General features: G+C 42.4%; 1 protein-coding gene across 1 annotated transcript in view; it reads left to right on the top strand.

Annotated features, from left to right (window-relative positions):
- LOC124594094 (sialin-like) overlaps window positions 1-15,989 on the top strand; it is a 53,281-nt gene that overhangs the window by 25,907 nt on the left and 11,385 nt on the right. The window contains exons 2-3 of the mRNA XM_047132445.1: window positions 8,552-8,775; window positions 12,426-12,659. Coding sequence (XP_046988401.1) covers window positions 8,552-8,775; window positions 12,426-12,659 — 458 coding nt within the window. The remainder of the gene's footprint in view (window positions 1-8,551; window positions 8,776-12,425; window positions 12,660-15,989) is intronic.

Genomic DNA, 15,989 nt, shown 5'->3' with positions numbered 1-15,989 from the left:
GATGCAAAACTTGAATCTGTGTTATTCAACTGCATATCCGTATCTGTGTTCTTCACTGTTTGCGTATCGGTTTGCATACCATAAATTGCCGACCTATCGCCTAGCGATTCTTGTTCAGTCTGACAATTATCGTTTCGGAAATTTATTCTATTTTAGGTGTACTTGGCGTAATCAGATCACGTTCCGTGTCGGTTACTATATAGATGCTAAACAGTAACTGTTCGTTATTAAATGGGTTAAATGACATGCTTTCGTTGTGTTGCTTCGGGTTCTGTTGCTGTACGTGACTGTGCTAAGCGCGTCTGGCAGTCATTGTTGTAACAAATTGAGATTGACACCCGTTACCAAAAAACTGTAATACGATTTATCGCTCAGAATAAATTTCTAAAAAATGCAGCAACTGAAAACGTGACGTAACTATTGCCTAAGAGTAGTCAAATTGAAACTTCCTGGCAGCAACACTATGAAGCACACACTGCTCACTGACCCATTAAAAATGTATTCCAGTAGCCAAATTTTTACACGTAATGGAACTTCGTTGCACGTACCGAATATCTGCCACACGTAATGAATATTCGATACACGCCAATAACATGAAAATATAGAAAATTTCACACGTAAAAATTACACAAAACATAGCTGTAGAGAAATAAACATGAAATTATTAGTACATAAAACATGCGCTGAGCTTTGAGCTGTAGCAAAAAGGAGAAAAAAAATTATCTGTGTGCTTTCCAAAAGAGCCAGCCGACAGCCCGAAGCAGTGACAGACAACTGAAAGTTATTTGCTCTGACCCGATCGTTCGTTCGTTCATGAACATTAAAATGTTGCCTGCTTTCTACTCAAATTTGAATGTACTGTCCTATGTTATAAAAAGGTTGAACTGATATTAGCCTAATACTGCAAACAGCGTGTCTCAGTGCACACATTTACATAAAGACAAAACTAACTGGCGTTCACTGTGTTGGAAATTAAATCAAAACTGTTACTAAAAAACCACTACCAAAATCAAACTTTGCGCTGGCCAGATAAACTGCAACACTGAAATTACGTAGCAACACTATGAAGCACACACTGCTCACTGACCCATTAAAAATCTGTATTACAAAAAAATGCTTAGAATTTGCGCAATATAAAAGTGAGGTGACAAACGAAAGAACCAACAAAATTACAGCAGAATCAGCAGTAACAGCACAGTACGAAGAAATCGTGCCAGCTAAAATATGCTAAGTAAAATTAAACTACTGGGAGAAAGATTGGGATGATTTTTCCACAAAAAATTTCTTACTTGAAATGAAAATACTAGTCCATTCATTATAATGACACATTAAACTTATTTCACAAGAACATGAAACTCACAGAAAACCAAAATCTTTACTTTCTTTATAAAAGTCTTGCAAGGCAACGATTTAACGATTATGCAAATTGAAATGAATTAAACTGAAATGATCTAAACGGAGGTGGGAACGTGGACTGTTCTGTTCCAAGAATTGATAACATTATCAGTACGCACCAACAAAAAAATTATTACCTTAAAAACATATCCATAATGCAAATCCATTTTTTCGGTTCCGTAAATGTTGCGTCTGCAAGTCCTTCCATTAGATTAATAATTCCTAACCACGTTTTTCAGCAAAAATCTTCCTCCAATAACCATTACGCTACAAGTTCTGCCAGCTTACTCTATGCTTGACGCTCTACAAATGACCCAAAGATACACTAAGTTCAGAGATACTACTGTCACAGTCGTAAGTCGACTATTCCAAAGATGTCACACGCGACTGCTTCGCTCTCGTAACATGAAATTTCCACTTTCTCCGCACGGGGACTGGGTGTGGTTTTGTCCTTATCATGATTTCATCCTCATAACCGGCGCCCAAGTCGCTCAATGCGGCGTCGACTGAAATAAGACTTGCACTTCGCGGCCGAGCTTCCCCAGATGGGGCCTCCTGGCCAACGATGCCATACGCTCATTTCATTTCCACTCATTCTGAAACTATCCGCAAATAAAAGTCCAGTCCACCAATATATGTTCACCTTTCACGCGCTACTCAACGGCATTTGAATATCCAATGCCACATAGGACACCGCCTCTATGCTACGAGGGTAGGACAGGCCAGCATTTCATAACTTCTAATTGGAAACCCCATTCGCAACGTTGTATTCCTCCGATATGTCGAACAGGGGACTACTCTACACGTCACCGTGGGTGTATAACGAACTACGACGTATCGGGCAGTGCACTGCGACCCGCGCTCACGTACCATCCAAACGTAGAACAGACAGGGGTTCTAAACATTACAATACTTGCACAGTGTTTATTGCCTACACACCTATCTGTCATTTAAAGAACGGACGTGCAAGTGGACAATGAATTGCAACCACAGAAGAAAAACTTGAAATGACATTGATTTAAAGAAAATGCTGGAGAAATGTTGAGGCTGCTGTTGTCTTGTATGTCGGGCATTTTCCATACATAGCACGCTATCGTTCCTTTTTTTACAAGCTTGTGAACGCCTTTTTGTCTGATGGCAGCGATTCCGGTATGTCCGTAGATAGTACTGCCACAATCCTGCATCGTCATAAGTATCATCCATACCAAGAGCCACTGTATCAAGAACTTCATGGTGCCAATCTCCATAACCACAGGCGAAACGAAGAATATGCTTGAGACAAAACTTTTGTAGATTTTGCGGTGGAATCGTAATCTACATTAAAAAGGGGGGTTCCCCTTAGAGATTTCAAAGTTGTCGTGCGCTATCAACACACGCGGTGGCGTGGCGGGTCGAGTGTGGTATCATTGGAAGTCCCCCCTCGGAGACAAACTAATTGAAATTATAACTTTTTTGATCCGATGTGCATTTTTCGCGACATATCAGTGTCTTCCATTACAATTAGCACCCTAGCGCTGCCACCTGCCGTATGTGAGTGGCTATTGCACTTTTACGCTGAACATAGGCGGTGCTAACATTAATGTGACTGTGCCGTGTATATGCAACGTCATAACATTTGTTAGCCGTTAATAGCCAAAGTTCTGAATTTACGGTTTGCCGTTCGTTCACCACTCAGTACCACATTCCATAATAAGAAAGTACATTAATATATTTGTAGTTTGTTTTGACAATACGCCATACACACAAACAGTAAGTACTGTGCACAGTTATCACCGTACATTCACATTAATTACATAGTGATTAAATATTAATACGTTGAATAACATTTTACGATGGGAAATGGCATACTATATTTTCGGTTTAATATTCGCGATACCCACTAAACATTCCGTGCTATCTACAATAAAAAGTACATCCGTACAGTATTTACACGGCTTGGTGATCTGCCATCATAGTGCCAAGTGGTAGTTGCGTATGAGAAAAGGAAGTAACGCGTATGATCATTAGTTTCTTGTCCACGATACACGACGAAAATCATAAAAACGTACCATCGATCAAACGATTATTGATCATCTGCCATTAACACAGTATGATTGTACTCAAGCACACAACAATCACCTTCTGTCTTCGCTCCAGACTACTTGGTGTTTTTCTCTGTCGACCTATCGGTATGTTTGGCTCTGAGCACTGTGGGACTCAACTGCTGAGGTCATTAGTCCCCTATAACTTAGAACTAGTTAAACCTAACTAACCTAAGGACATCACACACATCCATGCCCGAGGCAGGATTCGAACCTGCGACCGTAGCGGTCTCGCGGTTCCAGACTGCAGCGCCAGAACCGCGCGGCCATATCGGTATGTTTCTTCAACTCAACACATACCTCTCAGCACTACATTTCCAAAATTCCGTGTACATCGATTTAAAATTTTATTCAAAATTAGCATTTCACGGGCTTCTGTTCACGGAAAATAATTTTGGATAACATGTTAATACACGCGGGAACACGCAGCATCAGAAAAAATAAAAATAACAGTTTCGTTAATAGCAAAATTATGACGTAAACGGAATCAAAATTACCCCAAGAAATAAACTTACAAAACTCATCTTAAAATAAATCTTCCATTGTACCTAGAACAGTAAGCAGAAAACAAGGGTAAAAGGAAGTACAGGAAAAATGAAAAAATCTATATCGTACTGTGGTATGTGTTATGGACAGTCAACAAACACCAGACTGGTTATTAAAAATCCATAATCTCTGCAACAATTTCAATGGGAAAAGATAACCTAAAACTTTGCAAATAATGGGTAGAGCTGTTGCCGTAAACTCTGTCGCAACACATGAACTAAATGTAAACGGAAAAGCGCTATAAATCTAGGACAGCAGTCACTGTGAACAACACCAGTGTCATTCTTTGACGAGCGCTGATGGCTACGATACCTCACTCGACTCGAAAGCGAGGTCAGCGTCGTTAACGTCGTTATAGACAGATCACTGGACATCTTAGGCAAAAGTTCGGAAAAGGCAACGTCCATAGCATGACGGAGGAAACATCCCGGTGGTCGTCTGAAGCAATTTACGGGAACAGCGTAAGACATACATCAGTACGACCAGACAGGGCTATGTTCCCCGTTATTTGTAATGATACGAATGTATCGTGTGGTAGCAAGACAGTGTTATTTATTTGTGGATATAGCTTTATGTTAGTCAACAATGTGACCGAGAGAGATAGCAGAAACAGTATGGTGCACGTTTGGCGACTCGTGGCCTATGAATTGCATATCGGGACGGTTTCCTTCTTGGGATAGGAAGTAGGAGCGAGCCCGTTACGTTGAAACTCGGCGGAGTAGAGAATGGTCGCCAAGCCTTGTGTAAAATCAGCCTTACCAGGAAACTTTCAGACACAAATTCATCTGTCACTCCTGAGGAAGAAGCTTGTTACAATACCAGTTGGTTTGACAGCACGGAAGAAGCTGCTACAGGTTACGCTCTGAAGCTAACTGCCAAAAAAAGGCCTACGCTTTTGGTGTTGGAACAAGAGGGAGCTTATATAGACGGGCAGTATTAAAGAGGAGACGTGTCATACAAAGACTGGACAAAAATATGGAAACACCAAAAACTCGTTGCTATGGCTAATATGATGTAGAAACTCGCTGGTAAAGCATCCTCCAGTCGCCTCGGAATGGATAAATACAGGTCCTGTATGGTTATCAAGGCAATCTTATACCGTTATCCCTGCAAAACAGTGGAAATTTCAGATAACGAGGATGGAGGTGGATGATGATCACACACTCTTCTCTCAAAAGTGGACCACAAAGGCTCAATAATATTGTGATCTGATGATCGTGGTACCGAGAGGAGATGTGACAATTCATATTCGTGCTCACAAAACCAGTCCTGGACGATGAACGGGGGCCTGGTCTTCTTCAAACACAGCATCACCATTTTACCATGGGAGGGACCTGATCGTTCAAAACGGTCACATAATCCTTGGCAGTAATGCGACGCCGCAGAGTAATAAGGGGGCCCATGGAATATCACTATATGGCTACCCATATCATCAGCCAGAAGTTGTAAACAGTCTGAAACACAACTCATCCGACCAAATGACGTTCTTCTATTGCTCCATCGTCCAGGTTTTATGGCTTCTGCCTCACATTTTCTGGTTGTGGGCAATTGTTTCATCGATTAGTGGTTTTTGAATTACAGCTCGCTCTGCAATCGCCTGTTTATCGAGGTCCCTTCGCGTTGGTTGGGTGCTGACAGGGTTCACGAGTGCGACATTCAGTTCTGCAGCGAATTTTGCGGTTGTCGTCCTCTTATTTTTTTCATAAACCTGGTAAATGAACGTCTGTCACAGTCGCTCAAAGGACACTTTAGTTCTCGTTGTGACGTAGTGGAATGTCTTCTTTCGCTTTTCCTGCATGCGGTATAAATCTTCGATACGGTGCATCTTGAAACATCAGCCGGACGTTGTGACCGAGCGGTTCTAGGTGCTTCAGTCCGGAACCGCGCTGCTGCTACAGTCGCAGATTCGAATCCTGCCTCGGGCATGGATGTGTGTGATGTCCTTAGGTTGGTTAGGTTTAAGTGGTTCTAAGTCTAGGGGACTGATGACCTCAGACGTCAAGTCCCATAGTGCTTAGCGCCATTTTTTTTTTTTTTAACATCAAACACATCGGCGACCGTGGTTACGTAAGCAGCCACCATACGAAGAACAACAACTTAACCACATTCGAATTCACTAGGCTCCGAATAATGCTCCCATAGCACCACAGACATTGCCCTGTCGATGACTGACACAACGTATTGAGGACATCGCACAGGTGCCGTTCGTGGTTATTTACAACAGCCCACCTGCAGGCGTGGATAGCGTCTGAATTTATGTTCAAGCGTGCACTTCTGCCGGTCGTCCACTCCCTGCACATCCTTCTCCTAAAAGGATGAGCCTCTGCTTCCGACGCCTTGTCCGTTGTCCACGCACTATGACGTAATTGTCGCCGTAGCAGACCATGTGTCAGCATCAAGGTACACTCCCCGCGCGTAGCAAGAATCTGGCACAGTTGTTTCTTTTATTTCTCCCACGCTCGACGGGATGCTGTGCGCTCCTCTCATCACGGCTTGTGCTCTGAAAGCTGTAGTGTGTTAAGTTACGTAGCGTTCACATACTTCGTTCCATGGAAAATATTTAAAAAAATGTTGACCATATACAGCTACGTGTTCACCACAAAATTGTTATGTTCTTCAGTTTGCAGGTTCCTCTCCTTCAGAGAACATAAAGGCGCTAGCGTATTAAGACTTCTTGTTAGAAATACGCATGAAAGTTGTAATTCAACAGTTGATTATCGCGTTGCCTAGACAATTAGCGATTTTGCATAATAGAGGGCTCACCTCGACACACTGGATATTTGCGCAGCCAATCAAATTGAAATTAAATGATTTTAAATTTGTAAGTATTTTCAGTTATGAGTAGATGAATTGTTTTCATTTGCTTTTCAGTAGAGTTAACAATATTCTTTAAAAGCAGTCACATGAAACCATATTCCGTCGAGTATTTCAGCGATCAGAGATGCTGGTACCACTGGTAGTATTGTGATGATATTCACCATTACAGTCATTTCCCTCTTCAAAGTCAGCAATCGTCGTATCAAATAACTATGACGCTATAATGACAATGTTTCTCATATCTATTTACTTTCAGAAATATTGATAGCTCCTGTAATATTTTATCTTCACAGCTACTTCAAGTTGATTTATTTACCACCACATTCTACAGACAATGCCACGTATTTAAGAATAACTAACGTGAATACGTAGATGTGTACTGTATGGTGACGAAATATAAACCGATAACAGCATTAACCTCAACATAGCGTTTGTTCGAATTTATTTTATTATCACTAATAGAAGTCGCAGAAGATGTGACGTGGCTTCGGGCTTTTACGTGCGGCAGATGGCCGTCACCAGGTGAAGATTTAATCCGATGACGTGAAATTCTCGTGACAAGCGAAGAACAACCGTCGGCTCAAGCACGATGTCTGTGTCACTCATTTGTTAGAAGATCCAACTGGTCTACTAAAGGGACTACCTTGACTATGCTTGTCTGCCCTCTTCTGGAACATTACTGCTCTGTACGGGATCTGCATCAGAAAGTATTGACGGAGGACATCAAGAAATTTCAGGAAGGGCAGTTTGTTTTTATTACTGGAAAATAGAGGAGATAGTATCACATATATAATACGTAAGTTGGGGTAGCAATCGTTAGAAGAAAGACTTTTTCGTTATGGCAGGATCTTTTCACGAAATTTCAATCACTAACTTACTCCGAATGCGAAAATATTTTGATTGTGCCCACCTACATAGAAATAAATAGCGTAAAAAACAAGAGAAATCAGAGTTCACGCGGAAAGATTTAAGTGTTCGTTTTTTCGCGAGCGCTCGTGGAGAATGGAACGGTAGAGAAGTAGCTTGAAGGTGGTTCGATGAACTCTCTACCAGGTATTTCATTGTGAATTACAGCCGAAAAAATCCACATTGGTTCAACCTAAATTCTGTGTCAATACAAATTCATTGAGAATGTGTATGATTTTTGAATGCTTCTTATGTTCTTAAATTCTTTAGTATGAACAACCAAAATAATTGCTTGTTGCACCCCATCTTACATATCTGGAATTAATTCACGGTCTCAGGACCGCTGTTCATCCTGCAACAAGGATCGAACCAATGCCTTTTCATCAAGGAGCATTTAGTGAATACTGTTGTGATTAATGTGAGCGGTTACGTTTTCAGAGGGATCATCGAGTAACATTAATCTGACAGCCGCATTACATTCATTTATTTAAACTAGCCACATAGGCACATTTAGACGGAGTACACAACGAGCCATTAGGCACCCCACTACCGTCGGATCCAGGTCAAACACCTCAGACGGTATTATTCTTTAATAGCTTTAAAAACTGACGCTACCATCTAGAATTTTACTCGTTTACCACAGATGCGACAAACTATCACGTATTTGATCATTTTTATAAAACCTTCAAAATCGTTTATGATAAAGTTCATCCGTCTTGTTATTCAGCATAATTTATTACTCATACTTCTGTTTTAGACCCACTACCCTATAAACTGAACTGAACTGTATTCATCTTTGTTTTCAGAAATTTTCGAATGTGTCCCTGCAAGATATATTCTTGCCATAATGGGATTCTGCGCCATTTCTCTCCAGTTCACCATGAAAGCCAATCTTTCTGTAGCCATTGTTGCAATGGTGAAAACGGACGAAAATGCTAATGAAGAGAAGCTTTTGGTAATGGAAAGTAACTTCACTGCCCCGGAAGGAACATGTCCAGGAGGTGGGGATACGGAAGACTCACAAAGTCAAGTAGGTAACACTTTAAGACTACGTTGGTACGTTTTATATTAGCTTACTGTCGATGTTTTTGCTCTGGCATTAATTCGCCAGGAAAATTTTTACTCTGACGAAATGATTCTTACGGAGTAATCATGTTTTAGCTTAAAACTGTCTTTTGCAGTTGATGGTTGAAAGGTAAACATGTTTTAAAAAAGCTGGAAAATCCAAACCAAGACGTTCCTGCAGCTCTTCCATAAGTGGTGCCCTGAGTCGCAAACCAGCTCTACCTCGTCTTTTACGCTCTCCAATTATTTCTTATTGTTCGATTCAGTTTCCTTTTTTCCTAATGGAAACGCATAGATTGACCTGCTTCTCTTGTTCACAAAAGGTTCTCGTAATGACACAGCTGTTTGTATCGAGTACTTGCTACATTCCTGCGATAGCGTCATTTCAGCGTTATCAGATCTTGATACTCTTACCCAAAATTAAACCTTGTGTAGAGGCTGTGTCTAAAAAAAGTGAAATTATTTAGCCGTTTTACGTGTAAAATACTGGATTTAATTTCCGTTATAAGTGAAAGTCTGTGTCTTCACGTCGCACATTAAATTATACACTGAGAGTTTTCTTAAGTATCAAGTGTAATAACTCTACGTAACTGAAACCTGACTTCGTACACTTAATAATAACATTTGGGCTGCCAGTTTTTACTGAGTGTCGTGATATCTTTCCTATACGGGAAATAATGCAACTTTGATAACATTTATAACGATATTTGTTTATACCAGAGGATATCTTATTGCATACGGAATGCCATGAGATATTAGATATCAGAAGTATCCCTCGAAATCACAGCGTTTCACATTGTCCTTTGTTGGCTACGTAGTCGAAAAGTCTCCAGAAGAAAGAAACACACTTCCACTTGTTACATCACTTTAGTATTTGAAGTTTTCATTGCTTTGCCTACAGAAGAAACGCCCACAAGGCAATTTATGTGTCCAGTTACCTATTACCTTTTCTAGACTCCATTCCAGGCGCTCTTTAACGACAAACTTCAGCAACTTCAACTGCTGTTTATATAGATCTGCAAGATCTTCAGGCTGCTGTCAGTCCGAGTAAACGTTTCTGTGTTGCTGGACTACTTCATTTTCATATTTTTCGCCATTTGAATTCCATATGACGGAGATTTCAGCAATTGCGTTGGAACACTGAGTTTGCTGAGAAGGAGCAGAAAATCAAAATCATGCTGCTAAATGACATATAATAGTGGGTCAAATAAACAGCGTGAGAAAGCGGTGGCGGGGGAGGATGAATATCTTCCAGGTGGAAAGAGGTCTTTTACATAATACAAAATTACTTTGAACCCTCATGTACGAAAAACTGTAACATTTGAAACAAGACTTTTTAATGGAAAATACGATAATTCCTACCAATGTTGTATTGGCCTTGATTTATAAAACGTGCTGTCAGATAAAAGAGAGCTACTCTCTGCTCTTTTGGTACAATTAACTCTCGACTACACTGTTCACATAATTACTTCAGGACACAAACTAAAAATCATTTGTATCCCAACTGTGGTGTGTAGTTGTAATGTTGTCAGTGACTTTGAGAAAGCTATTGATTGCTGGAACTCTAACTAAAATAGAGTTGTTTTGAAGGTCTCCAAATAATAATAATAATAATAATAATAATAATAATAATAATAATATAACGAGTGGTCTTGTTTTTCAGAATAGTGTCTCTTAAAATGTGAACCTCAAATACGCTAAAGTCATGATATGTGTTAATGGAAGCTTTTAACACACTACTGGTCATTAAAATTGCTACACCACGAAGGTGACGTGCTACAGACGCTAAATTTAACCGACAGGAAGAAGATGCTGTGATATGCAAATGATTAGCTTTTCAGAGCATTCAAACAAGGTTGGCGTCGGTGGCGACACCTACAACGTATTGACATGAGGAAAGTTTCCAACCGATTTCTCATACACAACCAGCAGTTGACCGGCGTTGCCTGGTGAAACGTTGTTGTGTTACGACCCGTGGCTCTACCCTTCATTCGATCCCTGCGAAACCCTACATTTCAGAAGGATAATGCACGACCGTTATGTTGCAGGTCCTGTACCGGCCTTTCTGAATACAGAAAATGTTCGACTGCTGCCCTGGCCAGCACATTCTCCAGATCTCTCACCAATTGAAAACGTCTGGTCAATGGTGGCCGAGCAATTGGCTCATCACAATACGCCAGTCACTACTCTTGATGAACTGTGGTATCGTGCTGAAGCTGCATGGGCAGCTGTACCTGTACACGCTGTTTGACTCAATGCCCAGGCGTATCAATGCCGTTATTACGGCCAGCGATGGTTGTTCTGGGTACTGATTTCTCAGGATCTGTGCACCCAAATTGCGTGAAAATGTAATCACATGTCAGTTCTAGTATATTTGTTCAATGAATCCCCTTTTATCATCTGCATTTCTTCTTGGTGTAGCAATTTTAATGGCCAGTAGTGCAAGTTCTCAGTCACCTGGCTAAGTCTAGCACTTGGTTTTACAGAACTTGTGACCTAATTTCTCCTGAAGCTGCTGACCAACACACCTCCCATGACTGCTACCTAGAAGCAGAATTCATCTTTTCCTACTCCGATTTTATCCCGACCTGTCTTTTTCCTTTAAGCTAATATTCTGCTTCAACCTAGATTCAACTACATCTTGATGAGGCCTTTCCTCTACTACTTCAGATAGCAAGCCAAACCGATTTACTAGCTGAATTTCTAAAGTTTTTCAACACTTTCCCATTTTCGCCCTTTGCTTGCTACCTTTTCCTAGCACCCCGTCTCCTTTTCTCCCCGTAGCCTACGTAATTAAAAATTCACGTTTTCTAATTCAGCCTTAAGGGCACAAATTTTTGCCTCCGTTCAGCGATTTTTCTGTCCTTTCTATACAATCCACATTGCCATGGAAGAGCCTCATTAACTACCCCCGTTTCCTCGCCGCTACATTCAACCCAATGAAACCATAACCTACAGTTTTCACAGAACACTCCCTCCTTCAGATTGCTGCGGCAACCACCACATTTGTCACACATGGTTTGATAGAAAAATTTATGCAAAAATTTACAAAAAATGTATAGGAAAGCAGAGAATAACTTGGCACAAGAGCACTGAAGTTTCGTAGTACGTACTAACACGTAACTAAACGCTAATGTAAACAAACTTTTAAACTTACCTTCGAAAGTTTTAATTGCTTACCTAAACTCTATATGAAAGACACGATTTAATTTAACTTTGAACCGCTAAGTCTTGTCAAAAAAATAAAGATCTACACTTGCTCGAAATTTACGCCTAAAATGTAAATGAAACTAACGGTTATTGGCCTTTACGAAATACTTTCTTTTCTATCTAAATGCGCACAGAAAAGCGAAACCCTCAATAGGTAGCCTAGCGAAGAAGTAAATGCACTAGTCTAAAATGTAATATTAACTAAATTAATTCGATACTAATCACTCAACTGAAGAGAGCTTCGTGGACGTGCGTCTGCCAGAGATATTAGACCCACTGCACTGCCACATGTCATTAACTTCGCTGTCATACGATAATTACAGCCGACAGTAGGTGCTCTTTGATTACAACTGTCCTGCACTTTGAGGATTTCCTCTGGAGCTGCCTCTGTTTGCTGTGACGCAGGAGGGCGAGTTCGCGTGGGACGAGACGATGCAGGGCTACGTGCTGTCGTCCTACTACTACGGCTACGTGGCGATGCAGCTGCCGGGCGGCTACCTGGCGGAGCGGTACGGCGGCCGCCACGTGTGCGGGCCCGGCGTCTTCCTCAGCGGCGTGCTCACGCTGCTCAGCCCGCTGGCCGCGCGCGCCGACGTCTACCTCTTCATGGCCGTCAGGGTGCTCGCCGGCGCCGCCTCGGTCAGCACACTCCTCTCCTCTCACCCTATAAGTCACGCAAAACGCGAGCACACCGGACGGCAAATTATTCACTCCCAGGAGACATCACTTTAGTACCGTGTCTCTCACCACATCTAGCCCTGAAAACAGCCTCAATAAGTTTCTCCACAACTTTCTCCAGGTATGCTTCCCTTGCCTGACAAAAAACTTAAAGGAGAAAACTAAAGGGCAGGAGCAAACGAAATGTAACTTCAACAGTTGAGAGGGTATGTGTTGTTATTTTTGTGATTACAATATAGAGTCAGATTTCGAAAAACTTAGATAGTATGAGCCTACTTACGAACGTGACGATGCACTCCCTCTGTCCTGGACGCACGCACTGACTCGCTCCGGAAGGGTGTCATAAGGCCGTTGTATCCTCTCCTGGAGCAAGCTGGCCAACAACTGTATCTGGTCCTTCATACCCTGGGTACTGACACTGGGAGAGAGGTGTCGTTCGAGCTGGTCGCACACTTGTTCTATTGATCACACACCTAACGATCTTACTAGTCACAGTAGTACCTCAACTGCACGCAGTCATTTCTTAGAGACAAGTCCTACGTATGGATTACTGGTGTCGTGCTGGAAAGTGGCACCACCATATTGTCACATTAGCAGTGACACATCACGATGGAAGATGTCCGTGACGTACCGTTGTCTCGTCAGAGTTCCCTCAATCATTACCATCTGTCACCTGAAGTTATACCCAATGGCTCCTCACGCCATGACGCCAACTGTGGTCAAATCGTTCAAATGGCTCTGAGCACTATGGGACAGGACATCTACAGTCATCAGTCCCCTAGAACTTAGAACCACTTAAACCTAACTAACCTAAGGACATCACACACATCCATGCTCAAGGCAGGATTCGAACCTGCGACCGTAGCGGTCGCGCGGTTCCACACTGCAGCGCCTACAACCGCTCGGCCACTCCGGCCGGCACTGTGGTCACATGCGGTCGTTCAGAACTGGGCAAAACGCGACTTCATTCATTAGCACACCATGCTCCCCACTCACGGTGTCACTACAAACGCAGCCGTTTGTGTTGCGGTGTTGACAGCAGCCTACGGATGGAATAGGAACTCCCTAGGCCAGCTGTTTCTAGTCTCCGAGCAATGGTGCGGGCTGACACAGAAAGTTACAGATGATCGATTACTTATTATATAAACCATAGGAGGAGGGGGAGGGGGAGGAAGGAAAGGGAAACACTACTGATATCAGCTGAATGAGGACTTAGCGCAGCATCAGCGGCGACGAGCGAAAATGTGCCCCGGAACGGGATTTGAACATGGAATCTCCTGCTTATTAGGCACGTGCGTTAACCATATTCGTGTGGTGCGTAAAGAAATATGAATGTTTTAGTTGGACCACTTTCTTCGCTTTGTGATAAATGGCGCTGTAATAGTCACAAACATATGGCTCACAATTTTAGACGAACATTGGTAACACGTAGGTTTTTTAAAAATAAAATGCAGAACGTAGGTACGTTTGAACATTTTATTTCGGTTGTTCCAATGTGATACATATACCTTTGTGGACTTATCATTTCTCAGAACGCATGCTGTTACAGCGTGATTACCTGTAAATACCACATAAATGCAACAAATGCTCAAAATGATATCCGTCAACCTCAATGCATTTGGCAATATGTGTAACGACATTCCTCTCAACAGCGAGTAGTTCGCCTTCCGTAATGTTCGCACATGCATTGACAATGCGCTGACGCATGTTGTCAGGCGTTGTCGGTGGATCACGATAGCAAATATCTTTCAACTTTCCCCACAGAAAGAAATCCGGGGACGTCAGATCCGGTGAACGTGCGGGCCATGGTATGGTCATGAAATATGTTATTCAATACCGCTTCAACCGCACGCGAGCTATGTGCCGGACATCCATCATGTTGGAAGTACATCGCTATTCTGTCATGCAGTGAAACATCTTGTAGTAACATCGGTAGAACAGTGCGTAGGAAATCAGCATACATCGCACCATTTAGATTGCCATCGATAAAATGGGGGCCAATTATCCTTCCTCCCATAATGCCGCACCATACATTAACCCAAGGTCGCTGATGTTCCACTTGTCGCAGCCATCGTGGATTTTCCGTTGCCCAATAGGGCATATTATGCCGGTTTACGTTACCGCTGTTGAATGACGCTTCGTCGCTAAATAGAAGGCGTGCAAAAAATCTGTCACCGTCCCGTAATTTCTCTTGTGTCCAGTGGCAGAACTGTACACAACGTTCAAAGTCGTCGCCATGCAATTCCTGGTGCATAGAAATATGGTACGGGCGCAATCAATGTTGGTGTAACATTCTCAACACCGACGTTTTTGAGATTCCCGATTCTCGCGCAATGTGTCTGCTAGTGATGTGCGGATTAGCCGCGACGGCAGCTAAAACACCTACTTGGGCATCATCATTTGTTGCAGGTCGTGGCTGACGTTTCACATGTGGCTGAACATTTCCTGTTTCCAGTAACGTAACTATCAGGCGAACGGTCCGGACACTTGGATGATGTCGTCCAGGATACATAGCACACGCCCGTTGGGCATTTTGATCACAATAGCCATTCATCAACACGATATCGACCCTTTCCGCAGTTGGTAAACGGTCTATTTTAACACGGATAATGTATCACGAAGCAAATACCGTTCGCACTGGCGGCATGTTAAGTGATTCCACGTAAAAATGGTTCAAATGGCTCTGAGCACTATGGGACTTAACAGCTGTGGTCATCAGTCCCCTAGAACTTAGAACTACTTAAACCTAACTAACCTAAGGACATCACTCACATCCATGCCCGAGGCAGAATTCGAACCTGCGACCGTAGCAGTCGCACGGTTCCGGACTGCGCGCCTAGAACCGCGAGACCACCGCGGCCGGCTGATTCCACGTACTTATACGTTTGTGACTATTACAGCACCATCTAGCACAAAGCGAAAAAAGTGGTCCAGCTACAACATTCATATTTCTTTACGTACTACACGAATATGTAATAAAAAATGGTGGTTCGTATTTGAAAAATCGCAGTTGATATCGGTTTGACCTATGGCAGCGCCATCCAGCGGCCCAACCATAGCGCCATCTGGTTTCCCCCTTCAAGCTAGACAAGTTTCGTTCTTTGTAGTTTTTTCGTTTATGCTTATTTCGTGAGATATTTGGCCCGGTCACGATCAATGGACCACCCTTGTATAATATAACAAGGTGCATGTTGAGCGCTGAAGGCTCGCCTTGATGTCCAGTACCTTAATCCACTGAAGATGGACGTCCATGCTCGAAACGTACTTTTTTTTTTGTTAAAACCAACATTA

Source organism: Schistocerca americana, chromosome 2, assembly GCF_021461395.2.
Source record: "Schistocerca americana isolate TAMUIC-IGC-003095 chromosome 2, iqSchAmer2.1, whole genome shotgun sequence".
In the NCBI taxonomy this organism is placed as follows: domain Eukaryota; kingdom Metazoa; phylum Arthropoda; class Insecta; order Orthoptera; family Acrididae; genus Schistocerca; species Schistocerca americana.
The sequence above is the reverse complement of the archived record's forward strand: the minus strand, read 5'-3'. Positions and strand labels throughout refer to the sequence as shown.